Below are 27,993 nucleotides of genomic sequence, written 5' to 3' on the forward strand. Positions count from 1 at the left end.
TGTGTGGGGGCGCGAGCGCGCGCGCTTGCTGTCAGCACGCTCGCTCTCATCCGGGCAATTTTCAGCATACTTGTTGTCATGTGACCCAGATTCAGCCATCTTGTGGATACGAAACGAGAGACGCCACTCGCACACAAACTCAGCGCTGTCAGTAAAAGCAGAGGTAAGACAGCGGGCCCGGCGTACATGGTTTTGCTCTAAAATAAAATTTAACTATTCCTACGTTAACTCTCAGTAACATAGACCCGCCCCAACTTAGCGGACCGACGCTATTCTAGCCCGCATGGTTGTTAGGCCTAGAAGCACCGGGCTCGATTAGACCGGCCTATCGCTGATGATGCTATCAGCGGTCCGTAGGCAGCTGTAGTGGAACGCGGTGTGGCTGTGAGCACAGGCCGCACGGATTAAAACTCGTGTCAACTCACTCACACTCTTACTTCGATGTGCTTTTACGCTCCTGTCGGCATTTATACCGACAGTATTTGACAGTTTGTACATTTCGCGGCGGTGCGTGGGCTGGTTTAAAGTTGGTAGGAGTAGGAAGTCAGAAAGTTAAATGCCCAGCGATAGCCAGGCTAGGATATTTCATCTTAATAAAACTCTTCTTAAAACGGATAACGTTACATAGCAGCTGCAGCGGTCAATTCAATAGTTAATATTACATCTAAACGGATTTATTGGCGTTTTCTTAATCTAAATTAGCTTGTAGACTGCAGTGCTTACAGGGTGTATGAAGGCATGGACCGACAGGGACGTGGTCATTGAAACCTTAAACTGACATTTATCGGTCTTTTGAGGTTTGCGGGAATAAAAACATGTTAGGTCTCGACACTGTTCAACTACACATGGTCACTTAAACTAACCTTCTTGACTGGTTAAGCCACGTCTGATGTTGTCAGTTTACCTACAAGTGTCTTTTCTGACCTTCTGATCGCCTCTAAAATACTAAAAATACCTCGTTCCACACATATTACAGCTGTGAAAATCGATAATTTTATGCGTATTAAAATTGGGAAATTTCAAAACAGGCTGTACAATGCAAACTCTCTTGTTGACCCCGTTTTCAACCAAAACTAGCTTTACTTATGTTTTGTTCATTTTCTGTCTTTTTTCCCTGCCTGACTGGTGTTAAACAAATACTTGAACTGTGCATGCCTGTTTGCAACCTTATAATTGAATGATTTGGTGGATAAACTGATTAAAGTGCTTTTTATATGCTTGTAAAATATGTTAGGTTAGTGTTTTTGTTTTTCGATTGGAGCGTGTGTAATCTGGATCGGATTGCTTCATTTGGCTGTGCATGTGGTTTAAATCCCAGCAGCAGCAAGTCTCTCCTGTTTGTTTTGCATAGACATTGTGCCATAATGTGGCTGTGTCGAGAGAATATATAATAAGCCACAAATACAATTTTAAGATCTCTCAATTTTCCTTGAGGTTAAATGCGTCTTGTTTGACAGGTCTGACAAGATGCATAATGTACATGTGATCAGTTCAAATCAAGTTTGAAAAAAGTTAGTTGCATTACATAGTGGGCAAGGGAAGCCGTGGGTTGCACAGATGTCTGAGAATGCCCTTCCTAATTGGGAGAGTTCCTAAAATAGCTCTTGTCAGTGTAAGGGGGGTACACTAAGGTGCCGAATGGATGGGGGTCACCTCTAGAATATGCTGGAAAAAATGCATTAGGCAACGCAAGTTTATTTATATAGCACATTTCATACACAATGGTAATTCAAAGTGCTTTACATAAAAGTAAAATAATCATAAAAAAAACAAAGCGCAACAATAAAACCAGAAATTTAAAAATGATTAAAAAATTGATTTAGAATGAATTTAGAAATATAAAAATGATTATACATAAAATACAGTGCAGTCAGTTCGGACTTAGTGCTCATTCAACAAATGCACAGCTAAACAGATGAGTTTTGAGTCTGAATTTAAATGTGGCTAATGTTTTACTGCCAAAAGCCCTATTCGCACAGGATTAGTATTACCTGTTGATCTCCAGTCATTTGTAATAATTGCGGAGGTTGTCTGTGATCTTAATCCCGTGCGAATCGACCGTAATTTGTAAAGTAAAAATTCCCCAGCAAATGACCTACCATATTTCGCCGAACATCGAGGTCCTGTGATAATATTAGTCCTGTGCGAATCAGCATCTCTGTGATTTGGCTGGTCGTATATCATTTTCAAGGTTTTTGTTTCCTGTGTGCCTTTTTAGCCTGTGTTTGATAGTATTTTGGGTGCTGTCATATCGCTACACCATACAATTTGCAGAAAGAGAAAGCTGAAATGTTTAATGTGTTACAAATAAATCAACCATAAAGCTTGAGATATTATTTTAAACCTGGTGAAAAGTAAATGACACGGGGCACAAAACTATATTAGTTTATTTATTTATTTTTTTTTTTAAATCTATTGGATCATAGAACGGGACTCTCAAAGCCTTGACATCCGTGTATCCAGGAGATAAGTCAGTAATTTTGAGTAAAATCACAGGCTTCACTTATCCCGTGCGAATACACCACACGAAATTCAAATGTGGGGGAGTAATTTCAAAATCACACATGGTCCTCAGATAATACTAATCCTGTGCGAATAGGGCTTAAGTCACTGCTGTAAAGACGTATGAAAACTTGTTGGTTTACTTGTCACACTTTGTGTAAATATGTAATTGTACTTATCTGGGACTGAATAAATCATGCACATGCTTTGTGAAGGTGTTGACTTGAAAATATGGTTGCTCTGATAGTTTCATTAATGTTTGAGCAAACGTGTCACTCCAAGGGAATTGATCCGCCTGTGTGTATTTCCATAAGCGTTAGCGAGTATTTGCATTGGGCGTCTGTATTTGCAATCGCAAATCAAAGGGGATGTCCCAAAAAGTAGAAAGTTATGTTCATGTTATTTTTTTTGGACATCCTGAGATGTACCAGTGCAAAGTTCAGCATAGAAGCCTTGTGTATTGTTTTTATATATATATATATATATAATTTGTCCTCTTTTTCAATGTGTGTAGGTGTAGTTCTCACATCATGAGCTCCTCTCGTACTCAACACACAGATTATTTTACATATTGATTGCAAATAGAACTGATATGTAGATTTTCAGTAAATTGCATGCATTTAACTATAAGTCAAGTTGTCATTTGTGATTGACATTTTCACTTTTTAAACATACACCAGTAGTTAAATGTACAATCATGTATGCACACATCTATACCATCAATTTTGTGTTTTTGCTGTTTATTCATTCTTTGTCTGTTTTCAGTCGATTTATATTTTTGTGATGAGCTATTATTAATTGAGTCTTTCATTTTCTTTAGACTTTTCAAGGAAATGGCAGAAACCCAGACACTTAACTTTGGACCAGAATGGTGAGTGTTGTTGCTGAAGCATCAGGATCTGATGTAGCCTTGTAAATATGTTTTGTAATGACATGTCATAAATGTTCAGTCTTATGTACACAGACATAGCCATGATTGCTTTTGAGAGCCTGTCTTATCTGTTATTGGAATTTTAGTTATTATGCAAAATGAAACTTAAAGGAACACTCCACTTTTTTGGAAAATAGGCCCATTTTCCAACTCCCCTAGAGTTAAACAGTTGAGTTTTACCATTTTTGAATCCATTCAGCCAATCTCTGGGTCTGGCGGTAGCACTTTTAGCTTATCTTAACATAGATCATTGAATCGGATTAGACCATTAGCATCTCGCTCAAAAAGTTTAGATAATTTTCCTATTTAAAACTTGACTCTTCTGTAGTTACATCGTGTAGTAAGACCAACGGAAAATGAAAAGTTGCGATTTTCTGGGCCGATATGGCTAGGAGCTATACTCTCATTCTGGCGTAATAATCAAAGAACTTTGCTGCTGTACCATGGGTGCAGCAGGCGCAATGATATTACGCAGCGCCTGAAAGTAGTCCCCAGCTAGGTAACTAGTTATGATATAGACCCCTTCAATATTTGTAAACATCGAAAGCCTAGGTTGGGTGCGCGCGCAGCATGGGGTCAGAAAAATGTCTCGGCTAATAGACCGGCATATTGTGTCAAGGCCTTTGACACCACAGAACCGGGAACAGTACCATTCTAAACTTGTTTTAGCTAATGGCGATTGTCTGCCTGATCCCGAGCTCCTAACAGAATGGGTAGACAACGTTAGCAAGTGGCCAGATATTCACTGGCCCGCCATATACTGCTATCTGGTGGACAAGCCGATTGTTTACACACACGAAAAGCTAAGAGCCTACAATCGCTAGACGCCTATAATTGCGTAGTCTGTGGGCATGTCCAGGCGGTTTTATATAGCGATATAGGCGATGACTTTTATGTGTTAAAAGCGGAGGTTTTACAGAGCCAGCGCCAAGGGAAAAACACCTCTATGTACCAAGCCTGGGTTGTGATCAACAAGCGGGAAGGCTACATCCATACTGCAAATTGAACCTGCATGGCAGGGTATTTATTTATCATTGGAGACGGATGCACTGTAGACTGATTTCCTTGACTTGATGGGTTTATTTCCCTAGAAAACCCTGTTGCACTAATACATTCCATATACACGTCAGTGCGTGATGAGGTCAAAGAAAAAAATAAATAAAAAATACTCTGACGTGTCATTAAGACACATAACACACGGTTAGAACAGGCATACGTAGCAACACGTACATAGTAGACTACTTTTAATTTTTGATATGAAGTGAGCACTACAAACACAGCTTGCAGCCACAGATGTCATCTATTTTTTTTTTTTTTAAACGGATGAGATCCTGCAGGAATCCTGAAAAACTTGACTCGAGAACTGGTGCGATTTTCACAGTCCACGACGCAACAAGTAGGTATTTTTTTCTTGACGAGAAATTCTCTGGTTAACACAAAATTCAATGGGATGGAATTAACTTTCTGACCCCGACATGCGCACTGCGAATTGCAAATTTTCCTGTGACGTGAACCGTGAAGGGGTCTATAGCTGGGGACTACTTTCAGGCGCTACGTAATATCATGCTATGCTAAGCTAAAAGTGCTACTGCCAGACCTGGAGATCGGCTGATTGGATTCAAAAACAGTAAAACTCAACTGTTTATCTCTAGGGGAGTTGTAAAATGGGCCTATTTTCAAAAAAAGTGGAGTGTTCCTTTAAGCTCTCTGGACGTCATCTGTGGCATGCTGTCAATTACAAAGAAAATAGTTTTAACCTAGAAAACATTTATACAGGATATTGTCACTGCTTTTATAACTCGATTGACTGACAAGTTGAGCATTTCATGGTTTCACACACTAGTAATTTTTTGTCACTTTTTTTTTTTTTTTTTTCATTCTGACCACAAAACGTATCAGCACTAGGGTTGGGTATCTTTTGTAGCTTATCAATTCCGATTCTATTTATCGATCCGGATTCTTTTCGGTTTCTAGTTTCGATTCCAATGTGATCAAAAAATGATATCAAACATAGTTATTTTGTGTCTCATTATTGCAAAACATTTAGTTGCAGCTGAATACCTTAAACAAAAATCAGCAGGCCACATAAAACCTGAACTCATTTAAGAGCTGCATGATTGTGGATGAACTGAGTTTGTTTTTGTTTGTTTTTTAATGGAGACTCTGGTTCTCTCAAGATTCTGAAGAAAAAAAATTAGACAACTAAACAAAATTACATGTAATTTATGAATCAATGACTCACTCAGAATTGACTTGTTTCATTACTGGATGAATCAGCATTTGTGAACGAATCTCTAGAATGATTCAAGACATTTTAACAGCCCCTTTTCGCAACGTAACAACTTAATCAATAAATATTTATTTGAATTTTCAAATTACTTTCAAAAGGTGATTTAGCTACTCTGTTTTGATCGCTGACGTTCGAATCTTAGTTTATATCCAAACTATACATTTTTATCCCTGTACTTCTGGCATTATTTGAATGTTTGTAACAGAAATAATGATACTGTGTGGTTGAAAAGACTGTGAAGCTGTTTCATTCATTTACATTACAGCTGCTCTCGTCAGGTCAGCGGCAGCACAAACGCAGGCTTGAATGTTCAAATCACACTGATGTGATCATTTGCTGCACAGATGTGATCGCACACATCAAAGGTTTATTCTGCCGTGCAAAGGCAAAAGACCGTAACTTCGATTTTGGTTGAAAATTAGTTATTGATATTTTTGGGACATTCAAGACATCCTTTATCATGTGCATAAGTATCTTGAGTCAATTTCGTTGTTTTTCCAAAAAAATAATGGGTGGTCTCAACCGTAACCGTAAACCAAGGCAGAACACCGTATAACACCAGTTACGGCTCTTTCACTTTGTTTGGAACACTCAAATTGAGTTATGGTGTTCTGCCTTTGTTTAATTGCGCATCAAAATTAAGTTACGGTTACGACTTGGAGTTATACTGTGTTCTGCCTTTTTTTATTTTTTTTTTTTTACTGTCCATTAAAGTCTGCCAAAGTCTGTTAAGTTACGGTGTAGAAAAACAAATTAGATAGATTGCGATCTACCAAACAGCTCCACATAACAAAGCACTGTAAAGACTAGATACCTTGGCAGCAATGCATAAACGTGAATAACCTTTAAAAAAAAAAATTCCCTCCTTATAATGCAGATTACTCACCAGGCTGTCACTCATCATACAGCCACATTACTATGCAATAGCCTATATGAGACAGCCCATGATCACTAGTGTGACTTCTCACTTTTTGCAAACAATGCAAAAGCAGAGTACAGTAACTTCAAAATAGGGGTAAAAAACTAGTTTGAGGCCACAATTTTTTATTGTAGATAATTTTCATTACTGAAGCATCTAATTGCCAAATTTCCAGTGTCCAACCTATAATTAATTTGGCTGGACAAATAAAAAACTTTAAAGTAATTTTTCTCATTTTCACACTCCAGCAAGTTAAGGTCTTTTGGCTTTGTAGGGTAGTATTAATGAAACCGATGAATCATTGTAATTTAGGAATAGAATCATGTTGGTGTTTGAATAGTGTTCGCAATCTTTAACAATCTGTTAAAATAAAGTGCTCTTTGTCATGTTGGTGGTGACACCTCTCTTGCAACATGTTAAGCTTATCACAAATATTATACTTGGCTTTTTCGGCCTCTGATCACAAGTGTAGCCAAACTTTGGAGCGCTTAGATTAGCGAGCAAGGTCCTGGCAGATCGCTAGATCGGGTCCTCACAGATGAAAAAAAGAAAAGAAGGGTACATAGAAATTAATAGGCGGAGTCAAAATTTTAATTTTACAAGTATTTAATTCTTGAACTGAAGTATCCGATTCTGGAATTGGAATCGATTTTCGATACCCAACCCTAATAATCTTCATTGATTTAAATGTGTGTGTTTAAATGCGTTAACAAGCTTCACATTTCTGCTTTTAAACTCTTGGCCTATTCATATACTTCCAGCTCTCATTGTGAACATTTTAAGTTCACTTAAATTGTGATCATTTTAATTGAATAAGTTAACACTTTAGGCCTGTTAAATGTTAAAAGTGATTGCACCAATTTCACTGTAATGTTGAATGGATATATTAGAAAAGTACTACTCATTAGAAAAGTGGTATTAAAGAAATATGAAAAATATGCTGTCTTTGTTTCTACTTTAAATCGGAAATTCATTGTGAAAAAATATTATACATTTTAATGTTAGGTATGATTAATTGCTATGAAGTACAGAAATATACAATATATAATTATATTAAATAAGTATAAAATAACTGATGTTAGAAGTATACATACAATACTCAGTAGACGATGGCTGATAGACATCTGCAAATCATATTACTGACATGTCTAATGATATGACGTTGCATGCTTTCTCTCGGCTGCGTCCCAGGCTCCGTGCTCTGTCTGGTGGAGTGGGTAGCAGCAGTGTGGCCTCCCCTCCGCTCTCACCCGCATTGCCAAAGTATAAACTCGCAGACTATCGCTACGGGAGAGAAGAGATGCTAGCACTTTATGTAAAGGATAACGTGGTAAGGACGAGTTTTCTGTCAGTCTCATTTACCTTAAAGCATCTTGTTCAGTTTACATATTCAGGTTTCAGTGTTTCCAAACTTTTCTCCCCCTTTAGATTCCGGTAGATCTTCATGATAAGGAATTTCTACCTATTTTACAAGAGGAGCCCCTGCCACCATTGGCATTAGTCCCATTTACAGAGGAGGAACAGGTGAGAATTTGACCTGTTTACTCAGAAGACTTGCACATGGATTAGAAATGTCAAAGAGGTGCTTTCTCCAGCAGCTCTCTATTCTCTATGAAACTGAAGTTGGGTTAAACTTCAATGAAAAGCTGTGCCTACGTATTAAAGTAGTTGCATTTGTTTTTTTTGCATATGATGTCATTTTCTCATTTTGGCACATTCTGTGGTTGAAACGGATAAGGAATGTTTGCTCACTCGCTATCTTGCTCTCACGCAACCCCTTGCTGAGCTTGCAGCTATGTATTTATTGGCCCTTACGTTCCTCTGCGTGCCTGTCTGTCTCCACAGAGAAATTTCTCCATGTCTGTAAACAGTACAGCAGTACTCCGTCTGACAGGAAGGGGTGGAGGGACGGTGGCAGGGGCACCCAGAGGCCGAAGTTCTTCACGGGGGCGAGGTTAGCTGCGTTGCAACCACAGACTTTCCTTTTTTCCTGCTCAAAAGACGTACAGTAACTTAATACATTTCTAACAGTGGAAATACTGCACTTTGTTAAACCAGAGCAGAGTGCAGACTTTTGTCACCTTGTGTAACATTTTCCTTCCTATGTAGTTGTGGTCTCGATACACACCAAATTTCTCATGCAGAATTAAGGTGAGCAAAGGTTAGACTAGTGCATGTGCTCAAGAGCCCTCTTCTTGTTTGCCTGACAGGGAGGGGCAGAGGAGATGGAGGGTTTTACCAAAGAAGTTTTGATGATGTGGAGGGAGGTTTTGGCCGTGGAGGGAGAGAGATGCATCGCTCCCAGAGTTGGGAGGAGAGGTATTCAAAATGAATTGCAACTGCAGCACAAACTGTCTGTAAAAAATTGTGAATCTGCTGCATGCTAGAGAATGTTGGTAGTTAACATGCAGATAACATGCAGACTAAAGGTTATGGCCAAGTTTTTTTTTTTTTTCTTCCTTTCCGTTCTCTGCTTATACCTTTGCAGTGGTATACTGTCAGCAAATGTCTTGATGCAGCCTGTCCTCTCAGTAACAAAATAAACTCACAACAAAACTGACAGCGATGAGAAATGGTAGTTTGAAGGTGTTTACTTGGCGGAGCAAACCTGTCCAGAAAGTTTCCTCGACAGGCTGTTTCAAATCTCCAAACAAACTGCTTTGGCCTGATTTAGTTTGAGATGATGTCACGCTAGTTCTTGGATTTTACTTTAATTATATCAGGGCCGTGAGTGCCGAAAAGAATAGTTGGAATAGCCCAGATATTGATCTGAAATAAAAAGAGAGAAGGCAAAAATTTAAGTGTATTAGTTGTCTGCGTTTTGTACATTTGGTTAGGGTTAACCTGATAACACATTTTTCTCTTTCTTACCCAGGGGAGACAAAAGGTTTGAAAAGCCAGGTCGAAAAGATCCAGGTTAGATGGTTAGATTTTTAAGATATGAGTGAGAGTGGGGTAGATGTGTCACTGTGTACTTAGAAGGGGTCGTATGTAGAGATTGCATGGAAAAAGTAATGAGCATTTTCTACATGCAGAATCTCAATGCATTTAAGGGTTGTGTGATTTTAAAAAGTGACACAGCTGACCCCACTCACAAGTTGTGACATAATGTAATTCATCCCATTTTATGTCGGCATTGAACCAACTGAATCTCTTTGCTTATAGATGGAGCACCAGCCCATTTTCCTCTCAATCACGGTAAGTGCTTCTCTTTGTTAACAGACCTATAAAATGTACATTACTGTTTAAATGTATGTGGTCTGGTAGTTAGGAAGTTAAAGAAATGAATACTTTTATTTAGCAAGGATGCATTCAAGTGATCAAAAGTGTCAGTAAAGACTATTACATTATTACAAAATATTTCTGTTTTAAGTAAAGGCTGTTCTTTTGAACTTTATCAAAAAAAAGAATCAGTGTTTCCACAAATACAGTTAACAACTGTTTTCAACATTGATAAGGATGCAAAATGTTTCTTGCGCAGCAAATCAGCATTTAAAAATCATTTTGGAGGATCATATGACACTGGAGTAGGAGTGATGGCTGCAAAAAAACTCAGCTTTACTTGAATTTTACATTACATTTTAAAGTATTAGAATAATTTCAGTAAAACTTCAGAATATTATGGTTTTTACTGTATTTTTAATAAGCGCACTTAGTGAGAATAAGAGGCTTCTATCTAAACATTAAAAAAATCATACTGAACACACACTTTAACATTAGTGTATTATAGATGAGCTTCGAGTCATAAATGCTTCAAACGCTCAACATTTACTACTCGTTCTTATTTCTTCCCAAAAGTACGGGCAAACTATGAGGATGCTACGGCAGGGAATGGTCGAAAGCACGAGTTCATTCGCTCGGAGAGTGACAACTGGCGCACATCTCGAGATGAGCAGAATGGTGAGGATGATGATGGGGGCTGGAGGCTTGCAGGTTCTCGTCGGGATAATGAACGATGGTGTCCTCCAAGTCCAGGTATATTGCACACCATTTTTTTCATCATGAACTTTACTTAATTTGAAAATTTTGTGATACAAACAAATTTGCAGATGGCCCACGATCAGCAGGGTGGCGGGAACACCCGGATCAACGTCGGCGCTTCCCTTTCGACTCCAGGGGTGAAGATGGCAGTTACCGTAGGCCTCGGTCAGGCAGCGGGAGTGTAGAAGAGGAGAGAGACAGTTTGCCAGAGTGGTGTCTGGAAGATGCAGAGGAGGAGACGGGAACATTTGACTCCTCTGGGGCCTTCCTCTCACTTAAGGTGAGGGCGTTGGAAGTGAGTTCTTGATCTTTGATCTTTCGTTCTATATTTGAGTAATAAGTGAGGATGTCTGCCCTAATTAATGTTTTTGATGTGTGAATTTTCCTAATTGCTCTATTAGAAAGCTCCTAAGGAGCCGATCCTGGAAGAGGCGGAGCTGGACTTCCGACCACTGGAGGAGAATGAAGAATGCATAGAAAAGGAGGACAGTGAATCAGAACAAACCAAAGATACTGGCACAGACAGTAGACGTGAGAGTGACCGAAATGAAGGTGAGAAGGCAGTGTCATTGGGGCAAAACAGATTTCAAGTTGTTCAGGTGTTGTTTAAAGTATTTTTGAAAGAAGTCTCATCACTGTTTAGGGCTGGGCATCGTTCAAACATTTTCGATATCGATACCTTAAGTTCGTAATGACAAAATATAGTCATTTTATGCGAATACCCAGACCTTTATCTAAACCAAGTAGATTAGAACAGTGCTGCAATTATTATTTTTTTCAGTCTTATAAATTGTCTGCTAATGTCTCAGCAAGCCTTTTAACAATCGCTGTCGCTGTTTTTAATAAAACAATTAATTTTTTGGTTTACAGAAGGCAGTAAATCTGAAGAGCCATCGCCAGTTGCTGTACCATTTCCAGCAGTGATAACGCCTACCAAGTCTGCAACCCCAGCTCCAATTCCATCTGTGCACCTGGAGCAGGCTGTAAAAAGTGAGAGACAATTGGAGAGAACGACGGTACCAGAACTCAGACCTGAACTCAGTAAAGCACCACTACACACAACCCTACCAAATAGCATTGTGGAGGCCATTTCCATACCGCATGTTACAAACACTCTCCCAGGTAATAATCGCTTCAATTAATATTTACCTTGAATATATACTTGTGAATAAATATATTTGGAAATAAGGTTCTGTAGCTTTCAGTTGAGGAGTCTCTAGTTATAGCCTGCTTCTGCTTCCAGATCTTCCTGTCCCGACACCTTCAGTGCTGCCCGTTAAGTCGGTGCCCACTCAAACCCAGCAGGTCAAGCCTTTGGAGATGCCAGTGGCTTTGGCTCCTGCTCTCCCCCACTCCACAGGCATTGTGGGCCCTTTCAGCCGGCCCTCTGCCCTGCCCTCTGACATGGATGAGGATGAGGGACTCAAGCACTTTGAGCAGGTTTGAATGGCTGTTTACTGTACAGCAGTGCTTGCATCAGAATATTAAGCTTGTGCCTAAATTACGAGTTAAAAAATGCTAAATGCACAGCAGAGCTACTCTAAAGTCTATCCACTGCATTCTAATGCTGCTGTGAAGAATTAATGTTTGAACAGTAGATGAAGTTCACGTCCCATTTTTTCGAATTGTAACAGGAAGCCGAGAAAATGGTGGCATACCTGCAGGACGGCGGTTTGGACGATGAACGTTTGGCAACTAAGATTGGTCACAAACCCACAGCTCTTCCCATTACCCATGAGGCTGCATTCAAATGGTTTTACAAAGATCCACAGGGAGAGATCCAAGGTAGGGAAATCAGGATCCAAACTAGGGGTGTGCGATATATTTCTTCTGCCATGATGTCGTAATTGTTGTTTTAACAGTGTGCAGGGCTCTAAACTGCGACCATTTTTTGAGAGTGTAAAAATTTGACGTTGTCACACTTGTGCGTGTGCATGGTCTGCACTGCTCCAAAGCGTCTGCTTCATACAGCGCGCGATGCCAGCTGCAGCACATTGTAGCAGGAGAAAGATTTCACTGATCACGTGAAGAGAGGTGATTTCAGCGCGAGTCTGGTTTATGCTCGCCGCGTCAGCACGAGCGCAAAGGTGCACAGCGGACTGAGCGCAACGGAGGATTTGGTTTTCAAACTAAAGTAAAAGACCACTTCTTAAACCAGAGAAGGTGAACGTGTTGGTATTCTTGTAGAAAAAACATGCAAGTCCTGTCAGCGACAGCCAGTTTAGTTTTACTGTTCTTTTTGTTTTCGTTTTGAAAAGCGTATCTTTGCTGTTTATCTCACGTTATGCTATGGAGGCTTTCTTTAATTTTTTTATACTATTCTGTAATTTATTAGTCAGTATATAATACAGCATGTGATGTGTCCTATGCTATGCCTCGTCTTATTCGTTTTTGTTAATGTAAATTTTATGCAAGCTAGTTTGTCATTGTATCGTACTGTTTTGTTGTGCTTTTTAATTAAGAATAACAATGAATCCATATTTTGTTTTAGTCTTAAAAAGTGAAAGGTTTATAGATATAAGCAAAACGGACAATTATCTTTTCTTGTAAAGCGTGAAACCAAGATCGTGAATTTGAAAGTGAAAGCAAAAAAAGGAATTCCTGTTCACAAAATTTAATCACAAATAATACTGATGAAAAAAGAACGGGTTGAATGTTGAACACCATATGACTATAACCTATGATAAGTTAATCAGCATGCATTGATTAATCAAATGTTGTATCAAATAAGTATATAAAAAATAAAAAAATTGTGCTCGTGCGACCAACTGAGAAAGTTAGAAACTGCGACCAGTGGGAAGAATGAGTCTAGAGCCCTGGTGTGCGTTTTGACATTATCGAGAATTTTGCAAAAACCAAACAAAACGCACCAGCAGAGTGCATGCATACATTATCTGATGATGAAGTCTAGACTAATGCGCATATAGAGTGTGTTTTTTCACTGCACAATTCAGTCTATTTAAAAGCATTTAGAATTATCCCAAATTCAAGACATGGGGGCAGAAAATGTATACATTTATACCACTTCACATAGTTAATCAATTTCACACTGAGTGCCATTTTTCTCCAAAAATTACCATGATTACAAATGTGATTTTGTTTTTTTTAAAGCAGTTCAATAAATTAAAGTTAATTAATAGACTTACGTTTTAGACACTATATTTCCTGTTTTTGCGCTATTTCGACAACAAAAATTATTCCAAACACAGCTACAATGCTGTTTTGCTCTCTGAGCAACATGAATCAACCATTTAAATAATTTGGTTCAATCGCAATGACTCCCTTATTAACAGTGACTTGCTGCCACCTACTGGCGGTTTTAATTTCACAAAGTATCTATTCAACGTTTTATGATTAATATATCAAAACATTATTTATGCATTTGTTATTGCAGGTTTAATGCATTCATGTCCTGCATTAAACAGTGTGTAAATGCATCTAAATGTCACTTCAGATGCAGCTTCTGAACATTTAATCACTGATTAAATATAAGAATTTGACTCAAAAGATAATAGACATTTTTAGAACAAATGGCTTTATAAAGGTAAAAATGCCCAAAAATGTAAAAATCAATTTAAACTTATTGAAAAGGATAAGTTTTTATCTGAATATGAAGAATAGCAAAAACTGTAGGAGTCAGCTGTCTGCTAAGTTTAGCACTGCATTATGAAAGCTGTTGTGCAGCAAAAACATGGTTAAAGTACACTGCACATCAAAAGTTATGAGGTTGTTTTTTTATGTTTTGGAAAGCAGATTTTGTTGATCAAAAATACTGTTAAACAATAATATTGTGAAATCTTGTAACAATATAAAAATAACTATTTTATTTTTTTATTTTTTATATTGAATTCTCTTATGACAGCTAAAATTTTCAATAGCCATTACTCCAGTCTTCAGAATCCTTCAGAAATCATTCTGAAATGCAGATTTTGTGCTCAAAAAACATTTCTCATTACAGTTGAAAACAGTTGTGCTGCTTAATATTTGGAGTCTTGATGAATAGAAAGTTCAAAATAACAGCATTTAATTGAAATAGAATATAAATTAAAAAAAAGAAAAAGGGCGTTAAAGTTTTTCTTGCTGAAAGTATTCTTAAAAAATGTACTGACCCCAACCTTGAAAAGTTCATAGTTTAAAGTAATAGCCTTTACTAGTCACAGATTAATTTTTTATTTTAAATGGTTTTTAAGCATATTGACATACTGTTCATTTAATTTGTATAAAAGAAAAAGCTAAAAAATTAGTTTTTTTTATTCATTCAAAAATATTTTTTTACTCATGATGCAACATTGTAAAAAAAAATATATATAAATTTGAAATGTTTGAAGTTTTGAACAAACTGGTCACATTCTCAACTACAGAATTACTCTGCCTTGTCACTAAATTTTTGGCATGCATTTTAAAACCTGCACTTTACAATAGTTTTTAAGAGCATATAGCTTTTGCCCCTTGTCTGCAATGAAGCCTCTCTAACCCTCAAAGAATTTAGAATGTCTTAATAGCCACATTCAGTGACCCCAGTCTCTCTGTCTTCTCCCAGGACCATTTAATAACCAGGAGATGTCTGAGTGGTTTCAGGCAGGCTATTTCACCATGACCTTGCAGGTGAAGCGAGGCTGTGACGAGATGTTCCAACCCCTGGTAGAGATGATTAAGTTGTGGGGGCGAGTGCCCTTTACACCCGACCACACACTGGCCCCCATACTGGTAATAAGACTCTCACGTGTCACTGTGAAATGCCAGACCCAGGACGCCTTCCCCAGTTTTTCAGCATCCTAAAAGTTTTGATTTGTTTGTGTTCTCTTTGTATAGGGAGATGCAGATCAAGAGAGGATGAAGAGACAACAGGAGTTTACTGCTCTAAATATGTATAAACTACAGCAGCTGCAATATCAGTATTTACTCAGGTATGACGACAGACAGTGAAGTGTGCAATTTTTTGCAGTGCTAACAGAATTGGCAAAAAATTATGTTCAAAATCTCCATTTCACTCTTCTGTCTTCCATTGTTCTGCCCTAAACTTGCACCATTTGTTGAACCGATGTCATTTTAAGCTCAGTTTGGCTGCCTGAGAAGATTGATTACATTTAGTGTACGCTGCAAGGTGGCATTTATTTGATCAAAAATACAATTAAGCAATAATATTGTAAAATGATATTACCCTAATGCTAAATGCATAAATGTAAGTAATGTAACATTTTAAAAACCAGTTTTTTATTTTAATATGCTCATCTGGTGGTCAAAAAGAAATCTTATTTTCAATGGTGAAAACCGCTGTCTTGCCTAATATTTTTGCGAAAAGCCTAATACATTTTTGTTCAATAGAACTTTTAAGAAAACGGCATTTATATGAAGAATCTTTTGTAACAAGTCTTTTGTCTTTTGATAAATTTAATGCATCCTTGCTGAATGTTATTTTTCTTAAGTGCAAATGCATGACTTTTTAATTACATTATCTTGTTTAACTCAGAACAAAATGAAAGTTGCTAAGTTGCACTCTCTTTTCCTCTAGGCAACAGTATGCTCTGGCTCAGCAGAAAGTTTTAAGCTCTGCACCTCCTCCACAACAGCAGCAGCTCAATCTCCTCCTCCATCAGGCACTCAAGATCAGGTGCGATTAAATGGCTTTTGTTTTCAGTCTTCCTGTCACATTCACTCATCAGAGCAAACAGAGGAATGCATTATATTAATACTGCAAAGCGTGGGTGGTGTTAAATCGCATTTGTATTGTGGTTGAGCGTCTGTGACTCAATCTCACGGTTTGATTTGTGTGCCCCTACAGAACGCCAGAGCCGCAACAGAGCCTTTTACCTCCTGTCACACGCTCCATGTCGGTACCAGACTCGGGATCTGTTTGGGAAATGCAGAACCCTTCCACTCAAGCATCCTGTTCTCCAAACATGCAGCCCGCCACTCCCAGCAGTATGTCCGAACATTTAGATCTGGAAATGTACTTTTGCCTAGTGTAGAATAAGGGATAGTTCACCCAAATTCTGTCTGTAACATTGACATTGAGCTTCAACGTTTTTGCATTCCATATAGCAAAAATGATATGGGGAACAAGTCTCTTTCCGACATGACAGAGACCTTAAATGTATAATATCAAAATCCTCTAAAAAATTTTAAATGGGGATTTTTGGAACAGGTCAAATGCAGATAGAACCTTCTAATTCTAAAAAGTAATTTTCCGCTTGAAATTATAAGGTTCTATCTTGCAAAACATTAATTGAAGCAACAATTTTCAAGAAATACAACTAGTTTTTTATAATTAAAAAAAAACAAAACATAAAATAAGCATACTTCCTTACCTTTTGAAACTTAGAGGGGTTCGATTTGAGCAGTGGATTTTACCATCACTGCCATCGTCAGAGCGCATTTCCCCAGTATACATTCAGCATCTGCCTCATATTCACGATCTCAATATATTCTCAAAACTATCGTTTTCAGCATCTTCAAAAACATTTTGATCGCTATTCACCACATCTACCATTAAACAACAGACACTTATATTCAAGATTCAAGAGTTTTATTTGTCACATACACAATTATACAGAGTATAACCAGCAGTGAAATGTAGGTCAGGTCCGCTCCAAGGACAGTGCAATTATAAAGTATACAAATATTAAGAGAAGAAAAGTAGAAAGAATAAAATAAAATAAAATAAAAGATAAGATAAAAAATATAAATATAAATGTGCAGGTCAGTATGTTGTTGACTTGAATAGTAATAAGAGGAATGTGCAAAAAAGTTGTCCAGGGTATTTAAATAGCAGCAATATGAGGTAGAGAAAAATTATGAATAGCTTATATTTAATTATGTACAGTAATTTCTCTGCAGTAAAGCCATTCAAGCCAGTTCAATTTTTGCAGATGATTATTTGTTTTATGCATGCACTAATTATGAGTGAAAAATCATGTCATCATTGTTTTAAACAGTGCCACAATGTGGAATAAAGGTGAATTGCACATTGATTATGCAGACACATAATTATTGTTGTTTAATGTTTAACCTTTCCTGCTGTTACAGAGCAGTCCGGCGACATGATAAAGAACGCTGATCCTGATTGGTCCTCTTGCGTTTATTCGAAGTGCTGATTGGCTCATTCACAGATAGAACTTTATTATAGAACCAAGTTAGTTCGTCTTTGTAGTCGAATGAAATAAGTCCTAAAATGTACAAAACTTAAAAAAAAAAAAAAAAAATCGCATAATGTCAATAAATTGTCACGGATTAGAATATGCAATATTATTCACATAAGAATATGTGAATAACTAAATTTTGACAAAAATGTCAGATAGAACCTTATAATTCCAAGGGGACAAAATGCTGAACTAGACCATCAGATGTTGAGTCAAGAGTAGGTTTAAATGGAAAAAGTGCTTTGGTTTTGTCTTCCTGCAGGGCTTGTATTGTATGACAGGCTTGTTTTCTACTCACTTACAGTAACACACCATTTGTTAAGTTTTGTATATGAGTCATGCTCGTCTCGTGGTATAACCCTGTTGCAATTGATTTGACTCAGCTGAATAGATGCCACTTAAGCAGAACCGAAACGTGGCTGATAACTGGAACAGTGGATAGTGTTTTTGCCGTTATTTTTTTATTTTTACATTTGTAATCTCATACCACATTTACTGCAGTTGTCACATACTGATAAATATCAGAATCTGTATCTTAGATTACGGAGTTAGATGCGATACATGTCAAGATTCACTATTGTTCTGTCTTGAATTTTCATTCCATGAGGTGTTTGAGACGGCGCGATATTGCAGGAAAATCTGGTGCAGCTTGTTAACATATGCATTATGATACCTTTTATAATGTTCTTTTGCCACTAAATCGTCAGCAACAGCTGTGGTTGCTTGGGGTTGACTCATTTTCTCAGACTAGTTTTCTATGATAACATCATGCCTGCTTGATGTTCATCTGCATAGGTCATCAGTGACACATCTTTTTGTTACTTTTTGAAGCATTAATATCATTCAGTTATTGGAAATGGTTGTTATAAGCATATCACAATTTGCAGTGTTTAAATAAATTTGCTAGGTCTTGCAGCCCTATTGAAATGGCATCCAAAATTTTCTTGAGTATCAATTTGTGCCAGATACCTATAATTCAAGCTTGCTGTGACGGTGTCTCTTTTTTAGCTTGGGAAGGGAGTAGCGTATGGGATCTGCCACTAGACGCCATGCCTCAAGCGTCTTCCGTTGAACAGATGCAGCTGGAGAAAGCCAAAGCTTTGAAGGTAAGGAAGATTTGATACAAATCTTACATGAATTTAGTACATGAATTTAAGGCCATTTTATGATCTTAAAATATTTAAAGCTGCAGTCCATAAGTTTTGCCTCTTTGTCGCCATCTCTATTTGAAAACCTGGAATTGCAGCTTTTTGCGTAATTATCTTCCTTGCGTGGGGTTGTGAGTCGGCATAGCTCCAGCGCGGATGAATCTAATGTTTTGAGGACAAAACAGTGTGTCAGTCAGTCTCCGTACCAGTGTGGATATTTTCTGTACTTCGCAATCAAAGATTCTAGCCTACGCTGAGTATAGTGTGTATTAACTTGTAGATTTCAATTTCTGTATTCATATTTAGAAATTCTTTTAACCCAAAAAGCAAACCATGCTCCCTTCCAACTGGTTTTCTTTCAAATACAAATCTTGTGTAATCCAATGCTATCTGTAATCAGAAGCACATTTAAAACTGGAATATAATTTAATTTCATTCACATGTTTCATAAACGCACAATCCGCCATCTGAATGATACATTTAATTATTTTAGCTGCTGTGAGAAAAGGCAATAAAAGATGCGTCACCTGCAGGATCCTCACGTGCGATAGCCTACTAGCCGGGACAACTTCTTTGTTTACAGACATGACGTAATGACGCAGTGCCATGCTCGAATTTCCCACGAAAACCTACCCGTACCACTCAAATTAGAAAACATTATAAGCTAACCGTTGTGAATCGGGCTAAATGAAGGCGATAGGTTTGAACACTGGCTGGTTATGTACTTGCTCAGATATTGATTTTTGGATCATTTTTAACCAAAAAAAGTTATGGACTGCAGCTTTTACTAAAATAAACTTGTGCTAAGGCAACATTTCTTATTTTCATTCAGTTTAACTTGATGTACTTAACTTAAAAAATAGTAAGAACAAAAAAAACAACTCAATAACAAAAAACACAATTTAACTTGCACTAAAATAACACTGACCCAAATCTCATTTTGTAAATGTGTTTTTTTTTATATATATAATGGAATTTCTTCTGCTTTAAAGCTTGAGATGGAGAGACGGGAGGCAGAGCTTCGAGCCAAAAGGGAAGAGGAGGAGAGGAAGCGACTAGAAGAGGCACTGCGTGCTAGACAAGAGGAAGAGCGGAAGCGTTTGGAGGAAGAAGAGCTGGCACGGCGCAAGCAGGTCAGGAGAGAGGAGAAAATATGCAGTGCACATTATTTAAGCTCAAATACATTGCTTTATATTAAAAAATGGGGTACCATACAGAGGAATGATAGTTTTTACTTTTAGCACACGTTTGTTGTACAAGCACTCACTGCACGTTTTGTCATGGAAACTGTTCTTAATGTACTTGTCACATTAGTAGTCAGAGTTCTAAGTGGGCAGTTCTTTGATGCTCAGTGACATTAATGCAGTATTTGTGTCTCTGTAGGAGGAGGCTCTCCAGAGGCAGCGGGAGCAGGAGGAGGCGCAGCGGCGGAAGAAAGAGGAGGAGGAAAGGTTAGCTCAGGAGGAGGCACTCCGTCGGCTGGAGGAGAGGAGAAGAGAGGAGGATCAGAGGAGACAAAGGGAAGAATTCCTCCGCAAACAGGTAAGATTGCATGATGATTGAAATTGCGCAAATGGCCTTAAGCTATTACCTAAATAAACTGCGACACGATTGTTTTCTAAAACATCATGGACTGAATGGTCCTGAGAGTGCTGCACAAGCTCGCGGTGCCATCTGCAGGACAGTTAAAAGTGTTTGAATGATTCAAAGCGCCAAACGTGAATAGAGTCAGTGCTGAAACGTGTTACTCAACCCAGTGACTTATGAATGGCGCTGAGAATTTGAGATGGCTAGTGCTGTCATAAAATTCGCATTTTTAACCAAAAAAAGTTATGGACTGCAGCTTTAACTAAAATAAATTTTAACTAAAAAAAATATATATATTTATTTTTTAACGTGCGAAAATTTAGGACTCAGTGTGCAATGACCTTTACCCTTAACCATGGTAAAATCACTAATGCGTGGCAATTGATCTTTTTTTTTTTTTTCAGCAGGAAGAGGAGCGGAGGAAACAGGAAGAACTGGAAGCTCAGAGGCGGCGTGAGGAAGAGAAGAGGTTAGAAGAGGAGGCAGTGGCCGCGGCAGCAGCATTAGCAAGGCAACAGCAGGAGGAGCAGAAGATGAGAGAGCAGGAGGCGCAGAGGCAGCAGGAGCTACAGAGGCAGCGGCAGCAACAGCAGGAGGCGCTCCGTCGACTGCAGCAGCAGCAGCAACAACAGCAGCTCGCGCAGATGAAGGTGATACATCCTGAAGATAATTAGAAATAACTATTACCATCATTATTAAATTATTTAATTTACAGCATTTATTAAATTGTTTTTTTTTACAGTGCACTAGTATTATTGCAATTGTATGATAATTATTGATTTAAATTTTTATAATTTAAATAAATACAAGTATTTTCTGTAATCATCATAAATATTATAACCGTAAAAATTTGAAGTAGTTATTACTATTTTATTGTGTAGTCATTTCTTTGATCACAAGCCTGATTATTTGACAAAAAGGGGATTTATGATAGTTACTTTGTTGGTGCATAACCTGAAAACATCTTTTTGTTTGTTGAATGACCCAGTTATTGTATTTTAGTTTTTCATTTGAATGTTCCCAGCTCCCTTCATCCTCTAAGTGGGGTCAGCAGTCCACCACAGCAAACACCCTCTCACAGTCTCAAAATGCCCTGTCGCTCGCTGAAATCCAGAAACTGGAGGAGGAGAGAGAACGACAAACACAAGAAGAGGTATGCCGGGGATTCGTCTTTCCCATCTCACACTTTCTGTAGTAAATTACAGCAGGTTTCCGTTTCCCATTTCGTTGAGATATGAGAATCATTAGCGGATGACACCTCTCTTGTGTAGTGCTTTTTTTGTGATCTTTGATCTTCGCCCCTGCAGCAAAAACGACAGCAACAGGAGCTCCAGAGGGCACAGCAGCAGCAACCTCAGACAAAGCTCTCAGGCTGGGGCAATGTGGCCAAGCAGCCAGCAGCTACCAAGTCTCTGCTGGAGATCCAGAGAGAGGAAGCGCAACAGATGAAACAGCGGAAGGAACAGCAGCAGCAGCAGCAGCAGCAGCAACAACAACAACAACAGCAACCGCAGCAGCAGCAACAACACTCAACTGTTTCCCAGCAAAACCGCACACAGAACCGAGTGGTGAGTTACACACATCCTTTGAAGCAGCCTATAGTTAACTGTGTGTCAAATGTACGTCCAGGGTTCCCACGGGTCCTTAGAAGGTCTTAATGTCAATTTAAGGTCCTAAGTTTTAAATATCTTAAATAGTATATCAAAACTTAATTATTTTATGAGGTTTTAATTTCTGGGCATCACATGCCTGTCATAGGAAGGAAAGACCAAAATCATTCAATTCAATATAAAGATTTTACAAGTATTGGCACAATGATCATTTTATTGCCTCTCTTTAAATACATTATCATCGTATCGACAAAATCCAATATCGACTGACTTCTAATTTGTATATATTTATATTTTAGTGTAATTTTAATACATATATGCATACTGAATAAAACATCTTGAGTAATTAAACTTGTACTTACCCTGTTTTACAGTTGAACATGTGCCTCAGCCTAATTATTTGTGCAGATCTTAAAGTTCTTATCTTATGTTTGTTTTTAAAACCCTGAAAACAATCTGAACTGAGTGCATTAGTCGGAGTACTATAGACTGCATGACCTCTCTTGTCTCTGTCTTAGGCCCTCAATACATCATCAGTGTGGGGTTCTGTTAATAATGTCAGCTCGAACTGGATGATGGACAGCAGTATCTGGGGTGATGCTCCGAACTCTGACATTGGCTTCTGGGATGAAGCTGTAAAGGAGGCCACCCCACCTCAGGCCACACGCAAAAGCCACAATCAAAAAAACAAGGGCAACGCTAACCTCAGGTAAACTATTGCATATATATATTAGTATGAGTGTATTATTCTTAACAGTGCAATAAAACCTCAGACTTTTTGTGCCATTTCCATACTACATTTAGCAAAATAATCTCTTATGCAGTAATAGCAGCAGTGTTAAAGCCAGTAAAAAGGTGGAAGAGGAAGAGAAGCTACTGAAACTGTTCCAGGGAGCCAATAAGATCCAGGACGGCTTTATGCAGTGGTGTGAACAGACTCTACACGCTCTCAACACGGCCAATAACCTCGACGGTGAGTCTCTGACACACACTCGTTTCTCACCCTCAACTATCTTGCTTATTGGCATCGGTTTCATTTAAGCAAACGATGCCCAGATAATTCTTCCCACAAACCACTTCCCTCTCTGATGTTTCATCGCTTTTTTTTCTTGAGTATTTTAATGTGATTGTGTGAACAGAATGTGGCCTCTGACGTTAAAAAGGTCTTGTCTCATAAAACACCTAGTTGCAGTCTTTTGTGAAAAACACCAGCATATGTTTAGTGTTCAGACATTTGGACTGAATTTTGGGTAAATTGCAGCTACAAATGTCATCATACATAATTTCTAGAAAAAAGTGTGATTTTAAAGGTTTCCGAAAGTCATTAGTCTTTTCCTTTTCCCACAGTCCCCACTTTTGCGTCGTTCCTGAAGGAAGTGGACTCACCGTACGAGGTGCACGACTATGTGAGAGCCTACCTGGGCGACACTCCACAGGCCAAGGACTTTGCCAAGCAGTTCCTGGAGCGCCGTGCCAAACAGAACGCTAACCAGCAAAAACCTCAGCAGGGTCAGCTGCAAAAAGAGCAGGTGCGTTTGTCAAGTCAAGTCACCTTTATTTATATAGCGCTTTTTACAATGCAAATTGTGTCAAAGCACTGCACAATATCAAAAAAGTAAAATAATGTGTCAATAAGTTTAAATAGTGTCTTTGCAATCAGGTCGACGATATCGCTGGAAATGAAGCGTCTTTTTTTTTTTTTTTTTTGTGTTTGTGTGCCTGTGCGCTTGCTTGTACGTCGTGTTAATTTCATTAACGAAAACTATGCAGAAGTTCGTTGACACTTTTTTTTTCCCCCATGACTAAAATAGACGATGACAAGACAACAATAAGGTCAATAAACGATAACTGTGAATATATCAACATGCAATATCATTGACGATAAAAGACGAGACTAAAAAATATAAAAAAAAATTAAAACTTTACCAAAATCTTTTTATTTTTGAGACAAAATATTATTGTGGGCTGTAATGTTTCTCTACGTCGCTTTTTGCATAACTCCGGGTCGTCGACACCAAGCTTCGTTGCAATTTCTTTCTAGGAATTAAATGCTTTCTCTGAATCTTTAAAGTCTCTCTGCGAGCGATCGTACAGGTGCGGATATGTTTGTGGCTGTTCAGTTATTCGACACAGTGTATTTATGATGCTAGTGACTTGGAGATATTGTTCTCCCGCCTGACCGCCGTTGAATGAGAAACGAACCAGGGGAAAAAAATTTGCACGTCAAAGAAGGTGGAGTTCCAGTACACACCCACCGATTGCGTAATCGCCACGGACCAATGATAGCTCAAAGGTGTTTAGGAGCCAAAATGAACTCCCCCAGAGAGTTCGCTTTGCTGAGCTGATTCGAACTGTCGAAACGAACTCAAAACGATCTTCGTTTCGGCCTGATTTTGTTCGAAATGACGTCATATCAGTTCGTTCTTCGATTTCATTTGAAGTATATTGGGGCCTTTACTGACTGTTTGGACTTCTAAATATGAAAACAGTTTGTCTGTTAATATGCGCATAGGTTGTTACTCAGATGCAGGCAGTGCGCTGAACGAGACAAAACAGTAATCTAGCCAAAACCACCGCATATAGTCACTTTTTAGTGTAAGTTAGATGTATATTGATTTTATCAGACAATGTCGCGATTATAAATCAGGATTTAAGGAGTATAGTGAGAGTGATTCCTGGTTTACATGTAGTATTAATGGGTCATGTTTACTATTTATACTTGTTTTATGTATGACAACCGAAAATATATAAATGTGAACAGCTTTATTGGGCATTCAGTGGTATTATAGTATGTGACAGTTCATAGAGTAGAACAGATCTGTAATGCGGCAAGTGCCAAAACTTGTCGCAATGACGTCATAAATATGCAAATTAATGTGACGTCACCTGCTGCCACAAGTCTCACAAAATTCTGTGGGAAACACTGCACTCACTCAACCACTGTTGTATTAGAGAAACGTCATTGCGATTCAGAATTACTATTAGGAATTTCACTGTTACAGTATTTTTGTTTGTTTTTATCAGTTTTCATAATGTAGACAGAGACATCTAAGTCTTTGATATATTTATTTTTGTTAAATAGCCTATAATAAATCAGTACACTAGATGGTTTAGAAAATAAACCATGTGTACGAGTCCACATTCTATTGATTTGTTCTTACTGGTGAAAGTGCAATACCTGAACTACGTTTCTCAAATGACAACAATCATTACGATTATTTTGAGCGAAAATTATTTTTATTATTATACTCTGACATTTGACTAAAACTTGACCAAACAAAAACAGGACAAAGTTGATTATGATAATTGCTAAAACATAGATTTGACACAGGGCTAAGACTAAATGAAAAAATGCGCACTGCTTGTGCGTGTGTATTAATGTTAGTTGCACTGAGCTCCCCGTGTTTGTGTCTCAGGACTCCTTGTGGGGAATGAGCCAAGTGTCACCCTCAGTCCTGCACCAACAACAACAACAGCAGCGGTTTGAGACGGTCACGTCGGGCAAGAAGAAGAAGAAACAGAAGATGGTACGGGCCGACCCGAGCCTTCTAGGTGAGCGATGGGAAAATGTTGTCTTTTTAAAACTTGATATGATCTGTATAGAAATTATTTCTTATGAAGGGAAGTTACAGAGAACCTTACAGCAAGTTATTTAGCCACAGACGAGTTAATCATGATGACTGTCAAAACAATTTGATTTCAGTAAAATTATGTGAGTAGATTTGAATAAAAACCACAGAGTAGTTACTTTGTGACATTGACTGGAATATGTGTGTATACATAATAATATCGATAATATAGGTATATATTTGAGACCAATAAGATTTGCATTGACTTATTTTCAACCGTTAAATCCCTAAAATTCTAATCATTTAAAATTCTTATTTTTAACAAACTTTAAAACATGTAAAACGTTATTGCTCATTGAACACTTCAATGCAAGTTCAATTATTCACACAATTTCCCCCTAAATTTTTACTGGCCCTGCCACAAAAAATTACATTTTCTCCTCTTTGCGTCCGTCTTCAATGTCTCTGGCCTCTGTTAACGGCCGTTTACAGACTAATTATAATAATAATGTAATATTTCCAAACAAATGGCATTTTGGAAAATGATTGCATTGCAGTTTGTGTGCAAGCACGGAACAGAAGATGGTCTGAAATTTTTAAAAAAATGTCCGGTCAATCGGTGCATCTGTACTCCACTTTATAAATTAAATATAGATTATTCATTGTTAAATCTACAAATTTACTTGGCAAAACGTATGTTTTGACATCTACTTTTGTATGTATTTAGCCATTCAGGCGGCTTGACACGGCTGTCTGTGCGTGCGCTGTTCACACAGAACACAGCGTGCGAGTAGTGAATGGAGTTGTCTTTCTCGCCCGAATGCTTTTTAATCGCTTGAACTTAAATTAAGAAGGCTTAAAAACACATGGAAATGATAAACTTTCGTGACGATGCTGCAGTGACAAATCCGTCTGTTGTCCTGAGCGTCCTTCACGCTGGCCCCGGGCCATCAGGCACTCCTTATTGTCGAGCCCATATATATAAAATATCAACCAGATGCATTGGAATGAGAATTGGAGGAATAATGTGCTTCATTATCATAAAATAGATGAACACTGATTATAGTCCAAATGTCTCTGCAGGTTTTTCTGTCAATGCCTCATCTGAGAGACTGAACATGGGTGAGATTGAGACTGTGGAAGACATTTGAGGCCTGCTGATCAACAAGCTCCCCCTACTGACAGTTTCCTTTCTGAACAGCGTCCCTTATATTCTCCTCAACCCTTTTCCTCTCTTCTGTTTTTTTGTTTTGTTTTTTTTTTTTTCCTCAATTCTTTGATTTGGAGTAGATTGGGGCAGCTAGTTTTTTTCCTGTCTAATCCAGAGGAAACCAGAGTTGCAATAACATCGCTGCCCCACGGCCACGAAAAGAACCAAAAATGCAGCGCTCTGAGAAGAAGAGAGAGGCTTACTTCTGCTGGAGAGGAGTCAACCAATTTCACAGTGTCCCATCAAGATGGAGCGTCTGCTCGCGATCATGCTCATCTCCCGACTGGTGTTTCTTTAAGTGTGAATAAAAGGAGTGCAGAGGAAAAAAATTATGTATTATCCCCATTACAACTTCCTTTTTAATTTATTCGTTCCTTCCCTCATTCTTTTAGTGTTTTCCATTTTCTTCCCTTCTCTCCTCTCCTGCTTTGCTGCCCCTATGTGGACGGACTTCGATAACAACGTAGGACTCGAGGAAATGTAATCAACAGTGTCCTGTTTTAAGGACATGTTAGAAAGTTCCAGACAGTTATCCATTTCTTTGTAAAATATTAGGCTGTTTAAAGAATAAACTTTCAATTCTGCATCTGTATTATAATATATGGAAATGAACCAGTGGAGTCATATTTTTTTTTATTGCAGTACAATGAATAAATCAGTCTCTTGCGTGGGCTGTCCTGCACGCTTTTGCTCGTAGTGCACAAAGAAGGGTTATGCAAATGTTTACGCACATTGCAGATTCCCATGGCATCAGGAAATGCCTATAAGAAATGTTTCTAGTTATGTTCAACACTAAAGTATTTCCTTGGCTTTCAGTACCTCTTTATGCAAGTGAATATCAATAGATATGAATGACTAAAAAATCATGAAATTCATAGCTGCTCTGTCTGTAAGTTTAAACTGTTATTTGGGTTGAGTTTCTTGTTTATTTCCTAAAATCAACTTTGTTTTTAGTTTCTCTTTGGTTGAGTCTCAGGTCAAAATTAGACCTAAATCTGGATTGTGTTCGTAATTTCTACAGAAAATATTTTAGTGCTTCAGTATTTAAAAACAAGTGCAGTCCTTCAATCATTTACTATTGAAGTGCATTGCACCAGGATAAACATA

The 27,993-nt window shown here is 38.1% G+C and overlaps 1 protein-coding gene across 8 annotated transcripts; it reads left to right on the forward strand.

Annotated features, from left to right (window-relative positions):
- Positions 1–72: 72 nt before the first annotated feature.
- On the forward strand, positions 73–27,986 carry LOC306881766 (GRB10-interacting GYF protein 2). 8 transcript variants are annotated; one of them, XM_079436035.1, is made up of 29 exons: positions 73–163; positions 3,323–3,373; positions 7,834–7,972; positions 8,071–8,166; positions 8,488–8,596; positions 8,853–8,961; positions 9,518–9,558; positions 9,808–9,840; positions 10,441–10,617; positions 10,692–10,903; positions 11,025–11,175; positions 11,494–11,745; positions 11,867–12,063; positions 12,258–12,408; positions 15,164–15,330; positions 15,436–15,530; positions 16,136–16,234; positions 16,406–16,545; positions 18,771–18,868; positions 19,903–20,043; positions 20,294–20,452; positions 20,902–21,147; positions 21,522–21,650; positions 21,805–22,065; positions 22,626–22,816; positions 22,932–23,080; positions 23,455–23,636; positions 25,524–25,659; positions 26,760–27,986. In XM_079436035.1, the coding sequence occupies exons 2-29, from the start codon at positions 3,336–3,338 to the stop codon at positions 26,825–26,827; spliced, it is 3,966 nt and encodes a 1,321-aa protein (XP_079292161.1). In that variant the 5' UTR covers positions 73–163; positions 3,323–3,335; the 3' UTR covers positions 26,828–27,986. The 8 variants fall into 8 exon arrangements, with proteins under 8 accessions (XP_079292161.1, XP_079292162.1, XP_079292163.1 ...); XM_079436036.1 differs by having other exon boundaries at positions 10,441–10,542; positions 10,692–10,918; XM_079436037.1 differs by having other exon boundaries at positions 10,441–10,542; positions 10,692–10,918; positions 20,905–21,147.
- Positions 27,987–27,993: the final 7 nt, after the last annotated feature.

Source organism: Barbus barbus (assembly GCF_936440315.1).
Source record: "Barbus barbus genome assembly, chromosome: 15".
NCBI lineage: Eukaryota > Metazoa > Chordata > Actinopteri > Cypriniformes > Cyprinidae > Barbus > Barbus barbus.

Coding starts and splice junctions, on each gene's coding strand:
- LOC306881766 (XM_079436033.1), top strand. CDS start 3,336: ATGGCAGAAACCCAGACACTTAACTTTGGACCAGAATG. Junction 21,148..21,521: donor AGCAGCTCGCGCAGATGAAG/GTGATACATCCT, acceptor GAATGTTCCCAG/CTCCCTTCATCCTCTAAGTG. Junction 25,660..26,759: donor GGCCGACCCGAGCCTTCTAG/GTGAGCGATGGG, acceptor ATGTCTCTGCAG/GTTTTTCTGTCAATGCCTCA.